We start from the raw sequence: 23813 nt of genomic DNA on the forward strand, positions 1-23813 counted from the left end.
CCATAATTTGAGGCCTGGTTACAGTTCATACATCCCACTGCCTCATGGATGGCTGTAACCTCAACCCAAGCAAGGAGTGGACCAGCAATATGTCAAGGACAGTTTCAGTTCAGTTTAGTTTATTGTCACGTGTACCAAAGTACAGTGAAAAGCTTTTGTTGCAATCTAACCAGTCAGTAGAAAGACAATACTAGATTACAATTGAGCCATTTACAGTGTATAGATGCATGATAAGGGAATAACATTAACATAGCTATTGTAAGAAATGTTGCTGTAGGGGTAGAGATTTAAAAGTGCGGAGCAATTGTAATATGTGATTGCAGATCTGTTCCTGTGGCTAGCACACAGTCGCCTGGGTTGGGCACCATCTTGGAAATTAGTGACTTGCTGATAGCCACTGGTTAATTGAATATTTAACAAAGCATAAGTAGAGTATTGAATTAAGTGATAGGACAGAAATAAGGTAGAGTTGAAGAATGGGCCATGAATATATGGTGCATTTTCTGTTGCATCGTATATTAGTTCACTCCTTGAATCAAACGCTCATCCATCAATTCCGCTCCATGGATTTAAACATAAAGCAGGCTTGCTTTTTGGTGTGGCGTTAATGATTCAAGTGTTCATGCCTTTGGACCAAGATTAAAACCAACATCCAATAATTGAACTCTTGTCACTTTGTTTGATAGCAGGTTCTTCCTCTCAGTGTCCTTTGCACCATTTCTCTTTTTGCTTTGTGCAAAATTGCTGCTGCATTTTCCTTTATTACAATAGGTACTTTGTAGTCTTTTCAAATACCTGTTGATTGTAATAATTTAAATATTTACTTTCTATAACAAAATTTATCTTTGGAAGTAGTAACGTGATCTCGATGCAAAATTAGGAGTGAAATGATGGAAGAGAGAGAAATTCCTATAAATTATTCAATTTCAGCTACCATTCTGCCCTGGAGTACAAAGGAGAATTGCAGTGAATTATTGATACTATGATTCCGAAACGCATGCAAGCAAGATATTCTAAAAGTAATGAAATATTAAAAGGGGCATCTAATTTGTAAATGTTCTTAAAACAAATGTTAACATAATTCAAATTAACAAGACTAAAAATTACATCAGCTTATTCTTTATAATACTGGTACTATGAATTACAATATCACAAGCTCCACGACAAAAAATAAATTATGTATCAGCAGATATTTCACTGTTGGGCACAGGATACATTTGTAAGGGAATGTAATTTTATTTTAATTAAAAAATTCAGATGCTAGAAATCTGAAATAAATCCAAAACATGCTGGAAATACCCAAAAGGTCAGATAGTGTTAATGAAAGCAAAATATCTAGTTCTTTTTATTGCAGAGATGAGGGAGAGATGGCTAGGACTAAGGTAATATCTCTGATAAAATAAGGCCATGGAATGAGGGCATCTGTATTTTTTTTGTGGTGATCTTTGTTTAAAAAAAAAATTGTGTTCTATTTTAATTGCAAGTGACCATAGGATAATACTACAGTCTAGCAAACAGAGTTGCAAGCTGCCTTCTAAACCATGTGCCATTCCTGGCGTAGGCCTTACAAGCAAACGGACAACCAGATCCATGTCTACAAACAGCAATTTAAGGAGGTAAGGAAAAATTAATGCCTTTAATATGAATGTTAAAAACCAGAGCCAAATATTTTCAGGAACAAGAGGATTTAGCTGAACAAAAGGTTTGGGCCGGAGGGGGGGCATTGGAGACTTGTTGCAGTATGACCAGGATCCAACCTAAAGGCAAGCATGCCAAACACCTCTTTCCCACCCTATCTACTTGTGTTGTTACTGATGCAGAACAGTAAACTTGAATGCCAAGGCCTCTGTTCATCAATATTCATTATGCCTTGTCATTTACTCGATGTCCTACCAGTTTTTAACTTCCCAAAAAGAAATCATCTCACATTATTTGGATTAAAATCCACCTGCCTGACTTTACATCTGTATCCTATTGTGGCCTTAAAGACAACCTTCTTAGCTATCCACACATATTTCATCCCAGTCAGTCATTCAGCGTGGAAACAGGCCCTTCGGCCCAATGCCAAACAAACATACCCCAGCTACACTAGTCTGTTTCACCCATATCCCTCTAAACCTATCCATGTACCTGTCCAAATGTTTCTTAAACATTATAGTACCTGCCTCAACTACCTCCTCTGGCCACTTGTTCTATATACCCACAAACCTTTGTAAGTAAGTTGTCCCTTGGGTTCCTATTAAATCTTCCCCCCCCCCACCTTTAACCTATGTCCACTGGTTCTCAATTCCCCCCACCATGAGCGAAAAACTCTCTGCATTTACCCGGTCTAATCCTCTCATGATGTTGTACACCTCTCAATAAGATTGCCCTTCATCCTCCTGCGCTCCAAGGAATAAAGTCCTTGCCTGCTCAGTCTCTCCCTATAACTCTGGCCCTTGAGTCCTGGCAAATTTTCTCTGTGTAGGTCCTGTCCATGTTAGACTTCCCAAAATGCAACACCTCATTTCTCTTAAATTCCATCAATCAGCACACCTGCCCAACCGATCAAGATCCTGCTGCAATTTTTGACAACCATCTTCACTATGGACAATACCACCCACTCTACTGTCATCTGCGAACTTGCTAATCATGCCCTGTATGTTCTCATCCAAATCATTGCCATAGATGATAAACAGCAATGGGCCCAGCACAGAAACCTGAAGCACCACGTCCCAGGCCTCCAATCTGAAAAACAACCTTCCACCATAACCCTCTGCTTCCTTCCAAAGTCAATTTTCTATCCCTTCAGCTACTTCTCCTTAGATCCCATGTAATCAGTCCTTCAAGAGCAGCCTACCATACGGAACCCTGTCAAATCCATGGACACAATGACAACTCTGACCTTAACATTTTTGCTCACATTTTCCCACATACAAAACCATGCTATCTTTAATCAGCCCTTGTCCATAAAAATGTATATCTTATCCCTCAGAACATACTCTAGTAACTTTCCGACCACAAATGTTAGGCTCACTGGCCTGTAGTTCCCAAGGTTTTCCCCCTGCAGCCCTTCTTGAATAGAGGCACATTTGCCACCTTCCAGTCTTACAGCATTTAATGACAACATAAATCTAAAAGCATTCTTCCTACTTCTACTTGTAAGTCATTTACATCACAAACATCAAGGGTCCTAGCACCGATCCCTGTGGTGTACCATTGGTCAGACTTCCAACCACAAAAACATCCTTCTAACACTGTCCAATTTTGGATTCAAATAGCTAACTTGCCTTGGATCTCTTATCTTTTAACCCTCTGAATCATTTACAATGCCTGAAAGTCCATGTAGACAACATCTACCACCCTGCCTTCAGGCACCGTATGCACCTCAAAATGATTTAAATTAAGACTAGATTCCCCTCGTACAAAGAAATGTCGACTATCCTTGTTCAGCACCTTTCCAAATGAGCATGAATTCTATTCCTTACAAGAATTTTCTCCAATGGTTCCCTACTACAGATGTAAGGTTCAAATGAGTGTCAGATCTTTGAGGCTGTATGCTTTTCTGCAGCTGTTTACTTGTACTGTGTTTTCAATGCAAGTTTCTGGATGTCCCAGTGAACAGGTCCCTCTACCTTCCCTTCATGCCTAAATTCATGCAAGATGTCAAATGTGCATCAGGCCAGCCTCTCAAAATTGAATTGCTTACTAAGTAATCAACAACACTAATGTTGTCTAGACCGTGAAATGATTAAAATGAAAAAGAACATATTTCATATGATCTGAAACGAGCATAGTGCTTCCCACCTCTAACCATCCCCTCCCCCCAACCTGCTTTGTTTTGCAGTTTCTAAATCTTTTGCTATATTTGACTTAAGATTAATATATTTGTTGGCCATTAAAAATATGGGTCAAAAGATTGACATGGAGTTGGGGCATGCAGTCCTGATCTCAGTAAATAGTAGAAAAGATTCATAGTCAAGTGATAGGTGTAGAAACAGGCCCTTTGCCCCCACCTGCCTGCGTTTGGTCCTATCCATGTATCTATCTAACTGCTTTTTAAACGTTTGGATAGTCCCAGCCTCAACTACATCTGGCAGCTTGTTCCATACACCCACCATCCTTTGCGTGAAAAGGTGACCCCCTCAGATTCCTATTATATCTTTTCCCCTTCACCTTAAACCTATGTCCTCTGGTCCTCGATTCACCTACTCTGGGCAAGAGACTCTGCGTCTACCTGATCTATTCCTCTCACGATTTTGTACACCTCTAACATCACCCCTCAACCTACTGCGCTCCAGGGAACCCACTACTCAACCTCTCCTTATAGCTCAGAACCTCTAGTCCTGGCAACATCCTCGTAAATCTTCTCTTTACCCGTTCCAGCTTGACAACATCTTTCCTATAACATTGTGCCCTACTTCTGCGACCAATTGCTAGTTCTTTCCTTAGGCTGGGATAATGTCAAATTTGAACCTGAATTGCTTAAATCAGTGCAAGACAATGTATATTGGAAGATTACGCGTGTTATAAAGATTATCATGCAAATTATAAATATTTCCATATTTCTCTTGAAACAAATCAATTTCTTGACTTCGTTGTGATGTAAAGTAATGATCCACTAACCTTTTACATTTATTTTTCAAGTCACTCCAGCATTAGTACTAAGGTACCATTGCTTCGTTAGCATTCACTCTGAAGTAACTCCTCGGACATTTGCAGAAGATCCCTGCATTGTGCTGAACTAGAAATTTGTTGGAGATCAGCATCACTTCAGATGGATTCTGCAAAATGACTTAGACTTGAACTAATATCATCTTGAAAAATCCCCATGCACATTGAATCATTGATGACAATGGTCAGTATAAAGTATCTCTGCAAGCTACTGTATAAAAAAACAATAAGAAACATTGCAGAGAAGAGAAACTGCAGATAAGTCCTTTAGCACAATCGAAGGTATTTATTCACAAAATGCTGGAGTAACTCAGCAGGTCAGGCAGCATCTCGGGAGAGAAGGAATGGGTGACGTTTCGGGTCGAGACCCTTCTTCAGACTGACCAGCATCTGCAGTTATCTTCTTATACCTTTAGCACAATCATTGTACGTGAGCTGCTGGGTAGAAGTTACGTCTTTGCAGATTATAAGGATGCCTCTGCAACATACAATCTACATGTAATATTTTTATTTTTCCCAGATTATGCCAAATGCAGGAATTGAAGGAAATTTTTAATTTAAAAATCACAATTACAAATAGTTGCTCATTTGATCCTTTATTGATCCTCTTCCAACAATAAATACATTCCAAAGTACCAGATCAATGCCAAACCAAGATGTGCACCAGTGTTGCTGAAGTCCAATTGGAATATTTTCCTTGATTTGTGTTCGTGTTTAAAGTATGCAGAAGGATCTTATTTTTACATGCTTAAACAATTGCTAAAGCTTAAATCTAGAGAGAAAAAATGTTTAAGTTCTATAATTGTTTGACTTTCTGGCTGTCACACGTTACAATATTTTTCAAAGTCTAAAGTTCAAAACTGATCTTTAAATAGGAATTAAAGTACAAAATCTGGAAAGTCAAGTGGCCTTGTAATCAGCTTACAACAAGACATGTTCTACCTTGGGCGGTAGAAATGATTTGGAACAATAAGCAGTGATGTTATTGGTGGGAGAAGTGTAATATAAATTTAACCCAAATTGTGGTACAAGAATAGTATTTTTATATGCATGGATAACAGTATTTTCAGTCTGGTTTTAATTTTGCAGTGACCTTATAGAATGGATCTTGCTCAGCTAAAGAAAAATTATGTTCTGTGGATTAAAAATGTGCAGTTCATCTGCTACAATACTATATAACAGCATTGGCCAAGTACCATTTGTAGCATAAAAAATAAGCTTGTATTCTACAGCTAAAGCAATACTGTACTAGACATTAATCTGTAGCAGTCAGATGTGTTTTTCTTCCATGTCAAATAACTTAACTCTGGCTAGCTGATGGTAATGTGTCTGCTTGTGATGGTCTTAACAAATCTTTAGTCCAGTCTTTTTTTAATTTTACAGCTTTTGGGTGGAGGGTATTTTTAAACTGGAAATCTATCTTTCCTCTGGTTAGTGTAACATTGAGCTGTTGCAATGCAAAACTGGCATTGAGAGACTATATACCACTTTTGTACAGAACTGTATGTATGCGGTACATAAATAAACCTTATCACAGGAATAGGTTTTATTCATTTAAAGAAAGAATGGGATAATCAGATATTAATGCAAAACCCCCCTGAAACTGAAAAAATGGGAGATGTGGTTAACAAATGAAGAGAACATACTCTAAGGTTGCTATGTGCACCCATGACCTTGAGTTGATCATAATGTATAAACTTTTGAAATGGGTTCAGTGGAATTTTTTTAAACTCCATTATTACACACAACACTGAAGTAAATTAATTTGAGACATAAGGAACTGCAAATGCTGGAATTCTGCATAGAACACAAATTGCTGGAGTAATTTTGGTGCATCTTCAAGCAGTTAACTTTGGATGTCTTTTTCAAAACAGCTGCTGCAATCAATTCACTCCACGAAGCTTGCAATTTAAGAACAAATCTAATCTGCTTCCACTCGGAACAGGAAATTCATTCTGGGTCATTATTAGAGGAGCTTTTCATTTTCTCCACCATACCAATGAACGTTTCGTCCAGTTTACTGGTCTACAGAGTCAAGGACTGTAAACATCCTAATACAATGCATAATTCTGCCCCATCACTATCTGCAGTAGTATGGAATGGAAAGAATTTTAGTTACGCTCTCAAAGACCCTGGTCACTGGCTAAGCCATTTACCACATTTCAGAATATACTTAGTTGCAACTGTCTTCTGCTGAAATAATCCACACATTGCAGGTGTTCATTTTGAACTGTTTCTCCAATCATAGTGCTGTTCTAAATATTGGAGCCAAAGTTTCACCATCTATTACCAAATAGTGGTGCAATGGTCCCGATTTGTACTGTCTAATGACCATGTTGAACATTATATCAGCTACAAAGGCGTCAAGCTTCAAAATAAAGTTCCACAGCAATTATAAACACAATTTAACAAAATAGTATTAATGTGTAAAAAAATATACCTTTCAAAATCAAACCTTGAAAATCAAACTCCCTCACCATATACTGCCTGACCAGAGTAGTTATAACATTCTTAGCACTTAATGAATAATTCTTACCAGACTAAAAGTCCATAAAGCTCAAAACCGACCAAAGATCGCCTTCCTTGCAATTTAGGATGGAAATATTGCCAGCTGTATAAAGTTAAACAGCTTTTAAGTTACTGAAAACAAACTAAAGCTTTTATCCCACGAGGCCTGAAACACCACCAATCAGCATAAAGTTGATGTACACAAAGATCCCAAAACAGCATTTGTACATGCACTGCTTATACAGAACAACCATAACTTATGTAAACCCACACCAGTATGTCACCATTGCTGCTTGTGGACCAATATCTTAAGTGCAATATGATGGTGACCAATAGTAAGCATTCATTTAAAAGGTGAAAATTGGGAACGCTTGTAACCCATCGGCAATTCTAAATATACCATATTTTAAAAAAGCAAGTAGAACAGACAGCATCAACATTTTGCTGCCTTAAGTTTGAAGTGGGCTTTTGTTATACAATTAGCAACATTTAGCTGTGCAGAGTTTTTGTCCCAAACTGGTCCAGAATAAAAATCTCATTGCCCAGTTAGTCTATACATTCCATTAAACTGGAATGACCATCCGTAAAAACTCAGGTTTTCATTTTTAAAGTGAGCAGTGCCAAATATAAATTTTGTATTTTCCATTCTTGTAGTTAAAAGAAAATGCAGTTTAGAGTGCACAGTGTAGATCAATCGTTTATAAATTAAAATGAAATAATAATTAAGCCCTATTTCATAAACTATAACAATGTTAAATGTATTTTGCTATAGGACAAAATATTCAAGGAAAACTGGCTTTTCAACAAATCTGCATTTAATCCATCAAATTATGCGATCTTCCCCTTTACATAAGTTAGTCCAAACTTCATAAATTTAACACTTAGCTTCCAAGAACTGACACTAGGGATAAATAAAAATCAAAGCTTTTTTTGGTTTTGTTTTAAATGTGATCTAATAAGCAACTTTTCAAGTTCAAGGACATGTGCACAGTGTTTAATGGCTTCAAGGATGCAAATGTCGCTATTTCTACTGGGTAGGCATCAAAGTAGGCCATTTCTGTAACATGCCTGCAATAATTCAAAGTTTACAGTTAGCCAAATGGTAGCATCATCTGTCAGAAAAATCGCTGCTTTTTTCAGGAACCATTACAATTCAAGCAAACCATTCAATGTTTTTTTAATATATAGCATTTTTTTTAAACATCAAATATACCTCTTCAGCAGTTTAAGACATTTGCCAATATTACACAATTGAAGCACAAAGGGAGGTGCTGAAAACTCATTAATAGTCATTCATTCCATCTTTTATCACATACACTAAACAAGATCTATTCACACCCAGTAGTGAACAGAAAAGTCCAACAACTCAGTAATCGTGAGCTAAAGTACCACTTTTTGTAGTCAGTGTTACAACTGAAACAAAAACGCCTCTCATCTTGATGTGCCAAAACTATTTTCTTCAAACCGATGCCATCAACACTGCTTCAAGCAAGAGCTGGGAAATCCTCTGGATCATCAGGATTGGGAGCACTGGTCTGTATCTGGAGAGAGGAAGGTCAATGTTAAAAGTTGACAATGAATTGCAAGATTGTTATTAAAGCCTGAATACTAGGCCAACAGGTGAAAAAGATGACTAAAAATAAAATTTATTCATGCCAATTTAAAATAATAAATGGGTGCAGGAGAGCAGGACCCAATAATTATTATTTCCTTTTTTAGGAGTCACAGTTGCAAAAAGAGTTCATTAGTATTTTACACAACTGATTAACAGAATATTTACATTTATGGAACATTTCCACACACTCCAAATTACTTTGTGTACACTTCCCCAAAAGCAACCTCCACTATTTAAAACAGATTCTTATTTTGACCACAGGAATAATTTAGCAATTCTGCACTTACACATGCAGTGTAATAAAGAATACTTTGAGACTCAAATGTGAACAATGTTTTTGAAATGTGGTAATTTGTTGTCATTTAAAATTAACTTGGATATTTATATAATCACCTAATAGACTTTAGTGCTGCAAAACAGGGACTTTGTTACATGTTCCCCACATTACACAAACAGCTAGTTGCACATTAAATGTACTTAGCTGACTCAAAAGCACTTTGACTTCGCAAATTCTCGCTTTAAGAAACAACTAGTTAAATGTTCGATTACCACTTGTTCAGAAACCCTGAAATGCTATTTGACATGGGATTACAATTTGTATTAAACACAACTGCATGCAATGTATCCAGCATTATTTAAACTGGTTTATTGGTAAACTACAACACTCTTGCAGCCACAGAGCCAGGAAATAGGCCATTGGGCCAATTCATCAATGCCAACCAAAGTACCACCTTGACCAACATTCCATTTTGCCTGCATATGGCCCACATGTCAGAGGGGGCGAAGAATAGTTATCCTTTTCGTACATATTCTCTTGGATCTACAGATTAACATTACCACAATTTTTTTACCAACAAATGATTAATAACTTATGTTTAGTTTTCTACTTCCCTTTCAAAAGCATTGCTCATTGGGAAATTACTCCTCAGCTGTGCCAAGTTTCCTTTTACCATGTAAATTTGGATGAAAATGATTAAGGCACTTACTGAATCAGTTTCAAAGTCAAATAATTCTTTCCTCACATAAACACATAGAATGGCATGTTACATTTGTGCAAAAAGATTATTCACATTGATCGGTTTTTAGAACGATGAAGAATGAGCAGGTCACAGCAAGGGTAGAACATTTAATTACAAGTTGCAATGTGTTTTGCAGAGATGAAAAATAAAAAGAATCTCTGCAGATGCTGGAAATCAGTTCTTAAAAAGAGTCCACATCACAGAAATGTCCACATCACAGAAAAGTCAACTTATTGAGTGATTGAAACGTTGTTTAATTGGTATAATCATAGAGCAATTAATTGCTTTTTGGATTTATTTTTACAAAATCAAGTAAATAAGCTAAGCAGATCAAGGGTCCAAGCACAGAAGCACATAAATGGGGAGAGAATCTAGAAATCAGACATGCAAAGGGACTTGGAAATGCTGGTGCAGGATTCACAAAAAGTTAATTTGCAAGTTGAAACGGTAGTAAGGAAGGCAAACGCATTTATTTCAAGAGGGCCAGAATACAAAAACAGGAATGCAATGCTGAGGCTCTAGAAGGCACTGGTCAGGCCACATTTGGAGAATTATAAGCAATTTTGGGCACCATATCTGAGGAAGGATGTGCTGGCCCTGGAGAGGGTCCACAGGAGGTTTACAAGAATGATCCCAGGAATGAGTGGGTTAACATACGGTAAGCATTTGACAGCACTGGGTGGAGTTTAGAGGAAACGGTGGCGTTGGAGTTTAGAAGAACGCGGGGGACCTCATTGAGATGTTTCCGCTAATGGGAGAGTCTAGGACTAGAGGTCATAGCCTCAGAATTAAAGGACATTCTTTTAGGAAGGAGATGAGGAGAAATTTATTTAGTCAGAGGGTGGTGAATCTGTGGAATCCTTTGCCACAGAAGGCTGTGGAGGCCAAGTCAATGGATATTATAGAGATAAATATAAGGCTCTAATTGGCCCAGAGGAGGGGGTTATATTTAAGTTATTGTTAATTCAAAATTCCACCAAGAATTAATCTATTAGGATTGGGGAAATATAATTTTCAAAACCAGGTAATAACATTCTTGCGTAATTTATCAGAAAATAAGCTCACGCTTGACAAACCCAATGGAGGAATTTTATTATAAATGTAATAAAAGGAACCAAAGATGCTGGTTTATACCAAAGATAGATAGAAAATTCTGGAATAACTCAGCAGGTTAGGCAGCATCTTAGGAGAAATTGGATGGGGGGGGGGGGGAAGAGACTGGAATTAAGAAAAAAGATGAGGACTAGCAACAGATGACCTCAGACAGGGAGGATACATGATTGGCCAATTGTTGTTGGCAGTTGTGAACTGTGAAACTATTTAACTGACTTTTATTGGAGGAAGTGGGGGAAGAAAGAGGGAGGGGAGTGTCTAGAAGTTACTTAACAGTAGAGGATTCAACGATCATACTGCTGAATTGTAAGCTACCCAAGCAAAATATGAGATGCTGTTCCTCCAATTTTGGTGTGGCCTCACTCTAGCAATGGAGGTGGCCTAGGACAGAAGGGTCAGTAGGGGAATGGGAAGGAGAGTTAAAATGGCTAGAAAATGGAAGCTGCAGTAGGCTTGGTGGACAGAGAACAAGTGTCAGCGAAACAGTCGCTGAATCTACACTTTGTCTCGATGATATACAGTAGGGAACATCGTATGTAGCAATTGAGATTGGAGGAGGTATGTGAACCTCTGTCTCACCTGGAAGAACTTTCAGGGTCCCCGGATGGAATCAAGGAAGGAGGTACAAAGACAGATATTGCATCTCATGTGGTTGCAGGGGAAAGTAAACCAAGGAGTTGCAGAGGGAGCGGACTCTGCAAAAGGCTGAAAGGAGTAATGATGGGACGGTGTAATTAGAGGAAGGATCACATTGGAGGTGACTGAAATGTTGGAGGATGATGTGTTGGATACGGAAGCTGCTGGGGTGAAAGGTGAGGACCAGGGGAACTCTGCCCTTGTGTCTAGGGAGAGGAGTGGGAGCAGTACAATGGGAATTGTTTGAGAGTCAGACAAGGTGACTCGGGGAATGCATTAATGTGACCACTTTCAGAAAGTTGTCGCAAAGTATCACACAGAATGCTACAGTACAAAACGAGTAAAAGGATGGATCAAAGTCTGGAATAGAGGGAAGCCAGGTTTCTCATGAGATAGAAGAGGTTTTCATAGGGCTCAATCCTGGGATCAATAGACAATAGGTGCAGGAGTAGGTCGTTCGGCCCTTCGAGGCAGCACCGCCATTCAATGTGATCATGGCTGATCATTCTCAATCAGTACCCCATTCCTGCCTTCTCCCCATACCCCCCGACTCCGCTATCCTTAAGAGCTCTATCTAGCTCTCTCTTGAATGCATTCAGAGAATTGGCGTCCACTGCCTTCTGAGGCAGAGAATTCCACAGATTCACAATTCTCTGACTGAAAACGTTTTTCCTCATCTCAGTTCTAAATGGCCTACCCCTTATTCTTAAACTGTGGCCCCTGGTTCTGGACTCCCCCAACAATAGGAACATGTTTCCTGCCTCTAACGTGTCCAACCCCTTAATAATCTTATACGTTTCGATAAGATCCCCTCTCATCCTAAATTCCAGTGTACATAAGCCTAGTCGCTCCAGTCTTTCGACATATGACAGTCCCGCCATTCCGGGAATTAACCTCGTAAACCTACGCCTCACGCCCTCAATAGCAAGAAAATCCTTCCTCAAATTTGGAGACCAAAACTGCACACACTACTCCAGGTGCGGTCTCACTAGGGCCCTGTACAACTGCAGCAGGACCTCTTTGCTCCTATACTCAACTCCTCTTGTTATGAAGGCCAACATTCCATTGCCTTTCTTCACTGCCTGCTGTACCTGCATGCTTCCTTTCAGTGACTGATGTACTAGGACACCCAGATCTCGTTGTACGTCCCCTTTTCCTAACTTGACACCATTCAGATAATAATCTGCCTTCCTATTCTTACCACCAGTTGATAACCTCACACTTATCAACATTAAACTGCTTCTGCCATGCATCCACCCACTCACACAACCTGTCCAAGTCACCCTGCAACCTCATAGCATCTTCCTCACAGTTCACACGGCCACCCAGCTTTGTATCATCTGCAAATTTGCTAATGGTACTTTTAATCCCTTCATCCAAGTCATTGATGTATATTGTAAATAGCTGCGGTCCCAGCACCGAGCCTTGCGGCACCCCACTAGTCACTGCCTGCCATTCTGAAAGGGACCCATTTATCCTCACTCTTTGCTTTCTGTCTGTCAACCAATTTTCTATCCATGTCACTTCCCTACCTCCAATACCATGTTCTCTAATTTTGCCCAACAATCTCCTATGTGGGACCTTGTCGAAGGCTTTCTGAAAGTCGAGGCACACCATATCCACCGGCTCTCCCCTGTCAATTTTCCTACTTGCATCCTCAACAAATTCCAGTAGATTAGTCAAGCATGATTTCCCCTTTGTAAATCCATGCTGACTCGGAATGATCCTGTTACTACTATCCAAATGCTCCGCAATTTCGTCTTTTATAATTGACTCCAGCATCTTCCCCACCACTGATGTCAGGCTAACTGGTCTATAATTTCCCGTTTTCTCTCTCCCTCCTTTCTTAAAAAGTGGGATATTAGCCACCCTCCAATCCACAGGAACTGTCCCTGAATCTATAGAACATTGGAAAATGATCACCAATGCGTCCACAATTTCCAGAGCCACCTCCTTAAGTACCCTAGGATGCAGACCATCAGGCCCTGGGGATTTATCAGCCTTCAGTCCCATCGGTCTACCCAAAACTTTTTCCTGCCTAATGTGGATTTTCTCCAGTTCCTTCGTCACCCTAGGATCTCTGGCCACTAGAACATCTGGGAGATTGTTTGTATCCTCCTTAGTGAAGACAGATCCAAAGTACCGGTTCAACTCGTCTGCCATTTCCTTGTTCCCCATAATAAATTTCCCTGCTTCTGTCTTCAAGGGACCCACATTTGCCTTGACTATTTTTTTCCTCTTCACATACCTAAAAAAGCTTTTACTATCCTCCTTTATATTATTGGCTAGTTTACCCTCGTACCTCATCTTTTCTCCCCGTATTGCCTTTTTAGTTATCTTCTGTTGCTCTTTGAAAGAGTCCCAATCCTCTGGCTTCCCACTCTTCTTTGCTATGTTATACTTCTCTTTTATTTTTATGCTGTCCTTGATTTCCCTTGTCAGCCACGGGTGCCTCTTACTACCCTTAGAATCTTTCCTCCTCTTTGGGATAAATTGATCCTGCAACTTCTGCATTATTCCCAGGAATACCTGTCATTGCTGTTCCATCGTCTTCCCTGCTAGGGCCTCCTTCCAGTCAATTTTGGCCAGCTCCTGCCTCTGTAATCCCCCTTGCTATACTGTAATACTGACACTTCCAATTCTCCCTTCTCCCTCTCAATTTGTAGAGTAAAACTTATCATATTGTGGTCACTGCCTCCTAATGGCTCTTTTACCTCGAGTCCCCTTATCAGATCAGATTCTGATGTAGGACTAGAAATTATGACCAAATTTTAAAATGTAATAAGAGGGGGCTATGAAAATGTAAGAACAAACAAAATTGTCCGAGAAAAATTACAGATATACTTTGTAACTAATGCAACAAATTGCCATTGTAGCATGAAATAGAGCAGAATAAGACAATGGTGAATCCATGTAAAATATGTGGGAGTGTTCCTACGAAGTACATGGTATTGGAAGAACTTTCATGTTGATGTTTCTCCATCAAATGGATTTGTTTGATTAACAGCCTGTTTAATGTTACGATTTTCTTACCATTTATAGTGTAGGAAAATAACTGCAGATGCTGGTACAAATCGAAGGTATTTATTCACAAAATGCTGGAGTAACTCAGCAGGTCAGGCAGCATCTCAGCAGAGAAGGAATGGGTGACGTTTCGGGTCGAGGCCCTTCTTCAGACTGATGTCGGGGGCGGGACAAAGGAAGGATATAGGTGGAGACATGAAAATAGAGGGAGAACTGGGAAGGGGGAGGGGAAGAGAGGGACAGAGGAACTATCTAAAGTTGGAGAAGTCAATGTTCATACTGCTGGGCTGCAAGCTGCCCAAGCGAAATACGAGGTGCTGTTCCTTATAGTGGGCCTCACTATGGCACTGGAGGAGGCCCATGACAGAAAGGTCAGATTGGGAGTGGGAGAGGGAGTTGAAGTGCTCAGCCACCGAGCGATCAGGTTGGTTAAGGCGGACTGAGCGAAGGTGTTGAGCGAAACGATCGCCGAGCCTGCGTTTGGTTTCGCCGATGTAAAGAAGTTGACATCTAGAGCAGCGGATACAATAGATGAGGTTGGAGGAGGTGCAGGTGAACCTCTGTCTCACCTGGAAAGACTGTTCGGGTCCTTGGATGGAGTTGAGGGGGGAGATAAAGGGACAGGTGATGCATCTCCTGCGGTTGGAGGGGAAAGTGCCCGGGGATGGGGTGGTTTGGGTAGGAAGGGACGAGTGGACCAGGGAGTTACGGAGGGAACGGTCTCTGCGGAACGCAGAAAGGGGAAGGGATGGGAAGATGTGGCCAGTAGTAGGGTCCCATTGGAGGTGACGGAAATGTTGGAGGGTGATTTGTTGGATACACTGGCTGATGGGGTGAAAGGCGAGAACGAGGGGGATTCTGTCCTTGTTACGAATGGGGGGAAGGGGAGCAAGAGCGGAGCTGCAGGATATAGAAGAGGTCCTAGTGAGAGCCTCATCTATAATGGAAGAGGGGAAGCCCCATTTCCTGAAGAATGAAGACATCTCTGATGCCCTAGTGTGAAACACCTCATCCCGGGCGCAGATGCGACGTAGAAATTGGGAGTAGGGGATAGACCTTTTGCAGGAGACAGGGTGGGAAGAAGTGTTGTCCAGACAGCTGTGCGAGTCAGTGGGTTTATAGTAGATGTCAGTCACTAGTCTGTCTCCTGTGATGGAGGTGGTGAGGTCCAGAAACAGTAGGGAAATGTCGGAGATAATCCAAGTATATTTAAGAGCAGGATGGAAATTGGTAGTGAAGTGTATGGTCAGTGAGTTCTGCATGGGGCCAGTGTACGTCCGGAACAGGGATTGTTCGACATACCCGACAAAGAGGCAGGCATAGCTAGGGCCCATAGCTACGCCTCTGGTTTGGAGGAAGTGGAAGGAGCCAAAGGAGTTGTTAAGGATAAGAACCAGCTCTGCTAGGCGGAGGAGAGTGTCAGTAGATGGGGATTGGCTGGTTCTACGGTCGAGGAAGAAACGGAGGGCTTCAAGACCATCCTTGTGGGGGATGGAAGCGTAGTGTGACTGTACATCCATGGTAAAGATGAGGGAGTGGGGGCCTGGAAACCGGAAGTTACCGAGGAGATGGAGAGCATGTGAGGTGTGTAGGTGGGGAGGGATTTGACTAGGGGGGAATAGGATGGAGTCGAGGTAGGTGGAAATAGGTTCGGTGGGACATGAACAAGCAGAAACAATGGGTCTGCCGGGACAGTTCTGTTTATGGATTTTAGGTAGAAGGTAAAATCGGGCCGTGCGGGGCTGGGGAACGATAAGTTTGGAGGCATTAGAGGGTAGAGCGCCAGAAATGGTGAGGTCCGTGATGGTGTTGCTGATTAAGGTCTGGTGTTCGTCGGTGGGGTCATGGTCCAAGGATAATTCTTACCATTTTATGTAAGAATCACTTCTGATAAGATGATCAGTGCTATACACCACAGGAATTCAAAGACAAAGACACATAAACAAATTATTACAGGCAATGGATTGACCCAAAATGTTATTGGTTACAAGCATTCAGTCGCTGTACAAATTACTCACCTCCCATTTTTTGTAACCACCTCCAATCCAACAGACAACTTATGAATTTCCATACAGATTTAACTTTGCTCCAACAAAGTGTTGATATTTTGGGCACCAGCTTAAACCTGAGCCTCTGCCTCCTTCTTTGGAAACATGATTATAAGGCTTTGCCAATCTCTCTTGATTTGATTGGGCCGAGTACATTCCTGACCAAAGCATCCCAATATATTTCAAGATTAGGTATGTTATAAGCCGCTGTTGTAACCAAGGGAGGTATTCACTGCTGCAATGTATTGATCCATTTATAAATATATTCTCCTCCCCCCCCCCCCCCCGATAATTTTCCAGCTGTTCAACACATCACCAGCTTTCACCTCATTTTCCTGCCCCACTACCTCAAATATGAAGACCTCTTACCATTTCTGTAGCTGGTACCTCTGGCCTGGTTTCAGTTATTCGCTTGCCTCTCCCACGGCCTCTAGCACCACCCCGTCCTCGGCCAGAGCGTGTTAGACTGCCAAAGTTAATGTCCAGCTTAGAGGTGATGTCATTTACTGATCTGCGAAAGTAATGGTGATCCTCATCATCAGATTCTTCCTTCAGTTCCTAATAAAGGAAGCAAAATATTTAAGTATTGATATGACATGTGTATTGGCTACAAGATACTTAGAATACAACAGGCAACACTACTCTTAAGCTATCCCCAACCCTTGGCCTGAATGGACTTTGCTTGATCTGCAGTCTGCTACAGAAGCAAATGTTATCAATTCTCTCCCACCCTTCCCCACTTAAACATTTTGGTGTTTGACTCCAAAATATTTCTACGACAGACTACTTGACACTGTCAGAGACACCATCACATTTGTATCTAGATTTTTCTGAAAGCTAATAAATAACCAATCCATGGGATCAGTTTAACATTTAATACACTTACCTCGCCTTCATATTTAGATTTATGGATCACAACTGCCTTTGATAAAACACTGGAATCTGGTTTACGAATATTGAATTCCTTCTTAGAGCGAGTCTGTTCTTGAAGTGCTTTCCATTCATCCAGAGTCATTTCATGGGGACCATCATCTACAGTTGCTTCTTGTTCCCCTTCATTCACTCTACAACATGACAAAAATTACAACAAAAGCAACAATTAACTCCTAAAATTATCTGATGATGCTGAATAACTGGTGCTGACTCTTGGAAAATGTTACAATCCCAGTCTTATTTAATGACATCCACACAAACCTGTTACTTCACTGGTATAGACATTAACAATTTTCACTGGTCAACCACTACAAATTTCAAAGCCTCTCTCCATAGATGACATTTCATCTAATTGGCTTTTTTTCCAGCTGCTTTGTTCTAGATTAAAGAAAGGGAATTATTTTGCTTCCTCGCTACCCCCAAGGTAAAAAGAAATGGTTCTGTGACAGTTCTTGATCAACTAAAGATTTCTAGAAAATGCACATTTTTAAAAGAACATTTTCAACATCAAGACAAGTCAAAATGAAACAATTAACGTGTGGCAAAACAAGCCGTGAAAACAAAAGCTTTCAACTTATTCCCAGTTTCTTTATTCATCTTTAAACACATTAAGCCAACAGGGAGGTGTGAACACTAACTCAGCTTTAGGAAAATCATATACAAGTAACAGGCGGATACCAAAGAGCAAAAGGAGCCAAATGTAGTTTTAAAACTGTAGATAAATGGACGTTTGGCAGTGCTGGAAAAGAACTACAAAGCAAGATACTCAACACACTGTACCAAAATAAATGTTGCAATATATATGAAGTTTTCAGAAGAAATGTTACACAGAAAAAGATGGGGCAGAAGTCTTTGTCTCTCTAGCATCTAGACAGCAGCAAGTTGATCGCGTGAGATACAGAATGCTAAAGAATCAACTATTCTATCTTAACCCAAAAGAACAAAACACTGGGCCATGCTTGCGACTCCACATCAGTCGAGGAGGAAGATAATTTGCTCCATGAGATAGAAAGGTATGAAAGAATGATGTGCAACAGAAAAAATAAATTTAATTGGTTATAACCAATCAATTTATGGTTCAAGATTACAAGACTGATTCATTAATGACCTAGTATCATTGTACCCTGTACAATGTACCCTGAATGGTGTCGAAATAGCCTAGGATGAAGTTGAAAAAGACCTACCAGTCTTAGCAGACTTGACACTATGTCCAACCAATGTAGAGCCACAATCAACAAAGTAAATAGAGTGCTGACCTATATAACCAAAATTACAAAGCACAAGTCAGATGAAGTCATGTGCAAATGATATAGTGCTGAACCAGACCATACCTTGTGCACTGTGTCAGTTCCGGCCCCCGACACATTCAATTAAATAAATAGTAAGTCCCAAAACAGACCCACATAGTGTTAAAATTATGAGCTACAAGGAAAGACTGAAGAAAATTGGGCTTTTCTGTTTAAAAAAACATTCATCTTGAGGTGAAATATTAATCACACACTAGTTCTAGGTAGCGTATCAACAAAAAGACTTGTTTGAGTAACTTAAATAAAACAAATGCCAACTTTCTAGGTGGATGAACTAAGATGAACTAAATGGTTTGAGTCATTTTCTGAACTATTACAAGAAAGCACAGGCACTGCATAGTGGCAGACATAGTAGACTCACTTGGTTTCAGCATCCCCTTCATGTACTTCTTGGGGTTCCTCTATTTCAGTCATTTCTTCAGCTGGAGTAACCTCAGTTTCTCTGCAAATGATTGAGTGGGAGAAATAATTGTAGTTATTGCAAGTGTATCTACACCAGACTAAGTTAAAGAATTCTGCTTATGTTAGCCAACACAGCCGCTAATAATTTCGAATAATTTTGATTCAAATAACCAAAATAAGCTTTCTTCATCTCAAAAGAAAAAGTTTAAATTCTATGAATGTTTATAGACAAATCAAAGAATCAAACGCTCTCAAAAATGACTATCCAGTCTGTACATCATTCTCTTGCCTTTAAAATGGATGGTTCTTTATCAAGCACCTACATATAAAGTTTGATCTTAAAACCCATGCTTCTCTACCAAATATGCACACGTCTCCCTCATGTCCATTACTTACCAGCAATTAATCCAAACATCATTACACAACCACAGAACTCTAATGGAAACATTTATTTATTTTCATATTCCATTTTTCCTTAAGATACACAGAGCAGCATTTCTTAAATAAATATTGAGGCTCTAGAAGGATGAGAGGGGATCTTATTGAAACATATAAGATTATTAAGGAATTGGACACATTAGAGGCAGGAAACATGTTCCCAATGCTGGGGGAGTCCAGAACCAGGGGCCACAGTTTAAGAATAAGGGGTCGGCCATTTAGAACGGAGATGAGGAAATACTTTTTCAGTCAGAGAGTTGTAAATCTGTGGAATTCTCTGCCTCCGAAGGCAGTGGAGGCCAATTCTCTGGATGCTTTCAAGAGAGAGCTAGATAGAGCTCTTAAAGATAGCAGAGTCAGGGGGTATGGGGAGAAGGCAGGAACGGGGTACTAATTGTTCAGCCTTGATCACATTGAATGGCGGTGCTAGCTCGAAGGGCCTACTCCTGCACCTATTGTCTAGAAGGGTTCACATGCAAAGCACTATCACACAGACTTGTACTCACTTATAGGCAAGGTTTATTGAAACGATAAGGTCCAATTTTTCAGGTAGTGATACAATGAAAGAACGAGACAGGTTCAACAGAGTAATATTTTTCCCCCTTGACACTACCCCTTTAAAGCAGCACTGTCCCGAGGCACAAAACAATGTCATTTAACATTATGCAAGTGTTCACAGAGACACGGGGAGATCACGGGGAGATCATTTTAAAAAATCCATTAAAAAAACACAATAGTCAGTGCAAATCTTGTATCATAAAAGATTGTAGATAATGGTGGTGGGTATGTGGAACGAGAAGGCAGATGAAGTTGTTGAAGCAGGTACAACAACATTTAAAAAGGCATTCGGACAAGCACATGGATAGGAAAGGTTTGGAGGCAAACAGGACTAATTTAGATAAGGAATCTTGGTCAGCATGGTTGAGTTGGGCCCAAGGGCTGTACAACTCTATGCAAAGAGAGATCAAGGAGTTGGGAAGCAGATGAGGAACTTTCAATTTAGATTTATTACTCATGTAGAAGAGTAAATGGATGCAATGGTTCTAATGAGCAGGATGGCTCATTTGGGTAGTCACTGGTAAGAATAATTTTCTCTCCTTGTAGGGTCTAATAGCATCTGAATCAATAGGTCTTGTTCTCTTACCCATTCTCTTGAAGAGTATGCTAATCCAAATCATTAGCAGTTAGTTTTTTTGCACAAAAAAGTTTAACATTGAAGATGCTGGTATTCATGCTAGTGTTATGTCAGTTTATGCTTAAATGCAAGCTTGGTTGCACTAAAGAGCATAGAATAGAGAATGTTGATTCACTCATCCTTTCAAGCTGATAACTACGTAAAGAACTATGCCAGCTTCTTTTAGGACTTCTGGGGCAATAGCAACTGGCTCAGGGCAACACTGGTAGAAAACACAGGTTATCTACACTTTCTCCCAGTAGGCCACATTCTGTAAACACTCTTTATAAATCAAAATATGAAATGCATTTAAACGATCAAATTGTAATTTCTTCTCTAACCAATTATTACATTGTTATCAGGGCACCATGAGAATATAATCAATGCCCAATCAATCTGCTCTCAATCATCAGCGACATGATGGAAGGTCTCATTCACAGTACTGTGCAGCGAATTGTGGACATAGCCCAGACCATCACACAAACCAACCTCCCTTCCTTTACTTCACGCTTACCTCAGCAAAGCCAGTAGCATAATCAAGGACAAGTCGCACCCTGGCCACTCTCTCTTCTCTCTCCCATCAGATATAATATACATCAATAAATTGGTGGTGAATTCCAGACAAGATGGCAATGACCATCCTTGACATCAAGTAGTATAAGAAAATGACTGCAGATGCTGGTACAAATCAAAGGTATTTATTCACAAAATGCTGAAGTAACTCAGCAGGGCAGGCAGCATCTCAGGAGAGAAGGAATGGGTGATGTTTCGGGTCGAGACCCTTCTTCAGACTGATGTCAGGGGGGCGGGACAAAGGAAGGATATAGGTGGAGACAGGAAGATAGAGGGAGATCTGGGAAGGAGGAGGGGAAGAGAGGGAAAGAGGAACTATCTAAAGTTGGAGAAATCGATGTTCATATCACTGGGCTGCAAGCTGCCCAGGCGAAATATGAGGTGCTGTTCCTCCAATTTCCAGTGGGCCTCACTATGGCACTGGAGGAGGCCCATGACAGAAAGGTCAGACTGGGAATGGGAGGGGGAGTTGAAGTGCTCGGCCACTGGGAGATCAGTTTGGTCAATGCGGACCGAGCGCAGATGTTGAGCGAAGCGATCGCCGAGCCTGCGCTTGGTTTCTCCGATGTAAATAAGTTGACATCTAGAGCAGCGGATGCAATAGATGAGGTTGGAGGAGGTGCAGGTGAACCTCTGTCTCACCTGGAAAGACTGTTTGGGTCCTTGGATGGATTTGAGGGGGGAGGTAAAGGAACAGGTGTTGCATCTCGTGCAGTTGCAGGGAACAGTGCCCGGGGATGGGGTGGTTTGGGTAGGAAGGGACGAGTGGACCAGGGAGTTACGGAGGGAACGGTCTCTGCGGAACGCAGAGAGGGGAGGGTATGGGAAAATATGGCCAGTGGTGGGGTCCCGTTGTAGGTGACGGAAATGTTGGCGGATGATTTGTTGGATCCACTGGCTGGTGGGGTGGAAGGTGAGAATTACATCAATATAGCATTTGACCAAGTGTGGCATTAGAGCGACCCAGTAACATTGAAGTCAATGGGCATCAAGAGAAAAATTGATGGTGTCGTAACTCTCACAAAGGAAGATGGTCATATTCGACAAATGTTAACTTACAACGATCTACAAAATGCAGAGCACTTCCTCATCCATAACAGCACATGTTTAATCCATGAGATTTATCACAGAGGAAAAGGGAATGGGAACACCGCCATTTTCAAACTATATCCCATCTTTATTTGGAAATAGAATGCGATTCATCTAAATTCAGGAATGACCTCTCGAGCTGCATTGTACAAGCACCCGTACCAACAGGAAAGCAGCAGCTCAAGGCAGATGCTCGCTATCATTTTTCGAGCGGAATTGGCAATAAATTAGTGACCACACCAGAAAGGCTCAGATCCCAACAGTTTTAATGAACAAAAACTCAAGGGCGTGGGCTGGTACAAGCATAAATGAGAAGCAAGATTTGCTTCGAGTTCTTTGCATAATATTGGTCGGCAGCAAGTCCTGATTTGCTCCTGCGGCTCACCCCCATGTGGGGTCCATTGATTGGCTACAACCTCCCGCTCAACGCCCGATTGGCTTGTGGTACAGTGAGGTGCAGTGAAAAGCTTTTCTGTTCTGTGCTATCCAGTCATCAAAAAGACTATACACGATTACAGTCAAGGCACCCAGTGTACTGATGCAGGATATAGGACATGGCATTTTGTGCAAGATGAATATATTAAAAACATAAATTTCTAAATGCAAAACGCATTAAAGAGTACGAGGAGAGAGCAGGAACATGGTATTGATATCAACGATCAACCCCAATTGATTGGTGAAGAAGGCTTAATGGGCCAAATATACTTTCTCCTTTGATTCATATTTTTGTGTTCTCCAATTCACATAACCCATTTGTTAACCCATTCTCATCCGGTTTCTTAAAATGTTTTACAGTCAGTAGTACCCGTATCTCTCATCATCTGCGGGAACTCAGCTGATTAAACAACATGTGGAGGGAAATAGACAGACAACATATCCAAAATGTCCTTCACCCTTCACTAATGCTGCATGATCCGCTGAGTTCCTCCAGCAGTTTGTATTTTGCTCAAGATTTCAACATCTGCAGTCTCTTTTATCTCACTCATCACTGAGATGCCTTAACCCATCTCCAAGCTTTTGCTTTGCATTTTACACCGCTCCCAGTAGTTTCGAAAACTAAATCCTCCATTCTTCCCTCGGTTCTGAGAAATTGCCTCCAAAATTATTAAAGTCAATTATTAAAGATGCAATAGTGGCATATTTGGATAGCAGTAACAGGATCGGTCCAAGTCAGCATGGATTTACAAAGGGGAAATCTTGCTTGACTAATCTTCTGGAATTTTGAAGATGTAACAAGTAAAATGGATAAGGGAGAGCCAGTGGATGTAGTGTATCTGGACT

General features: G+C 40.6%; 2 protein-coding genes across 7 annotated transcripts in view; one reads left to right on the forward strand and one right to left on the reverse strand.

Annotated features, from left to right (window-relative positions):
• LOC144592000 (dual specificity protein phosphatase CDC14C-like) overlaps positions 1-6211 on the forward strand; it is a 92408-nt gene extending 86197 nt beyond the window's left edge. For 2 of the 3 annotated variants that reach the window (XM_078396140.1, XM_078396141.1), the window contains exons 14-15: positions 1485-1616; positions 4627-6211. In XM_078396140.1, the coding sequence (XP_078252266.1) occupies positions 1485-1616; positions 4627-4666 (172 nt within the window). In that variant the 3' untranslated portion in view covers positions 4667-6211. Of the gene's footprint in view, positions 1-1484; positions 1617-4626 lie in introns of those variants that run through there. The other variant, XR_013547056.1, reaches the window with a different exon arrangement.
• Positions 6212-8321: 2110 nt separating this feature from the next.
• The window catches only part of LOC144592001 (intracellular hyaluronan-binding protein 4.S-like), a 43822-nt gene continuing 28330 nt past the window's right edge, over positions 8322-23813 (reverse strand). For 2 of the 4 annotated variants that reach the window (XM_078396146.1, XM_078396144.1), the window contains 4 exons: positions 19218-19298; positions 17503-17683; positions 16986-17174; positions 8322-8702 (listed from right to left, as the gene is read on the reverse strand). In XM_078396146.1, coding sequence (XP_078252272.1) covers positions 8646-8702; positions 16986-17174; positions 17503-17683; positions 19218-19298 — 508 coding nt within the window. In that variant the 3' untranslated portion in view covers positions 8322-8645. The remainder of the gene's footprint in view (positions 8703-16985; positions 17175-17502; positions 17684-19217; positions 19299-23813) is intronic. The other 2 variants (XM_078396147.1, XM_078396145.1) reach the window with 1 other exon arrangement.

This window comes from Rhinoraja longicauda, chromosome 3, assembly GCF_053455715.1.
Source record: "Rhinoraja longicauda isolate Sanriku21f chromosome 3, sRhiLon1.1, whole genome shotgun sequence".
Classification (NCBI taxonomy): Eukaryota; Metazoa; Chordata; class Chondrichthyes; order Rajiformes; family Arhynchobatidae; genus Rhinoraja; species Rhinoraja longicauda.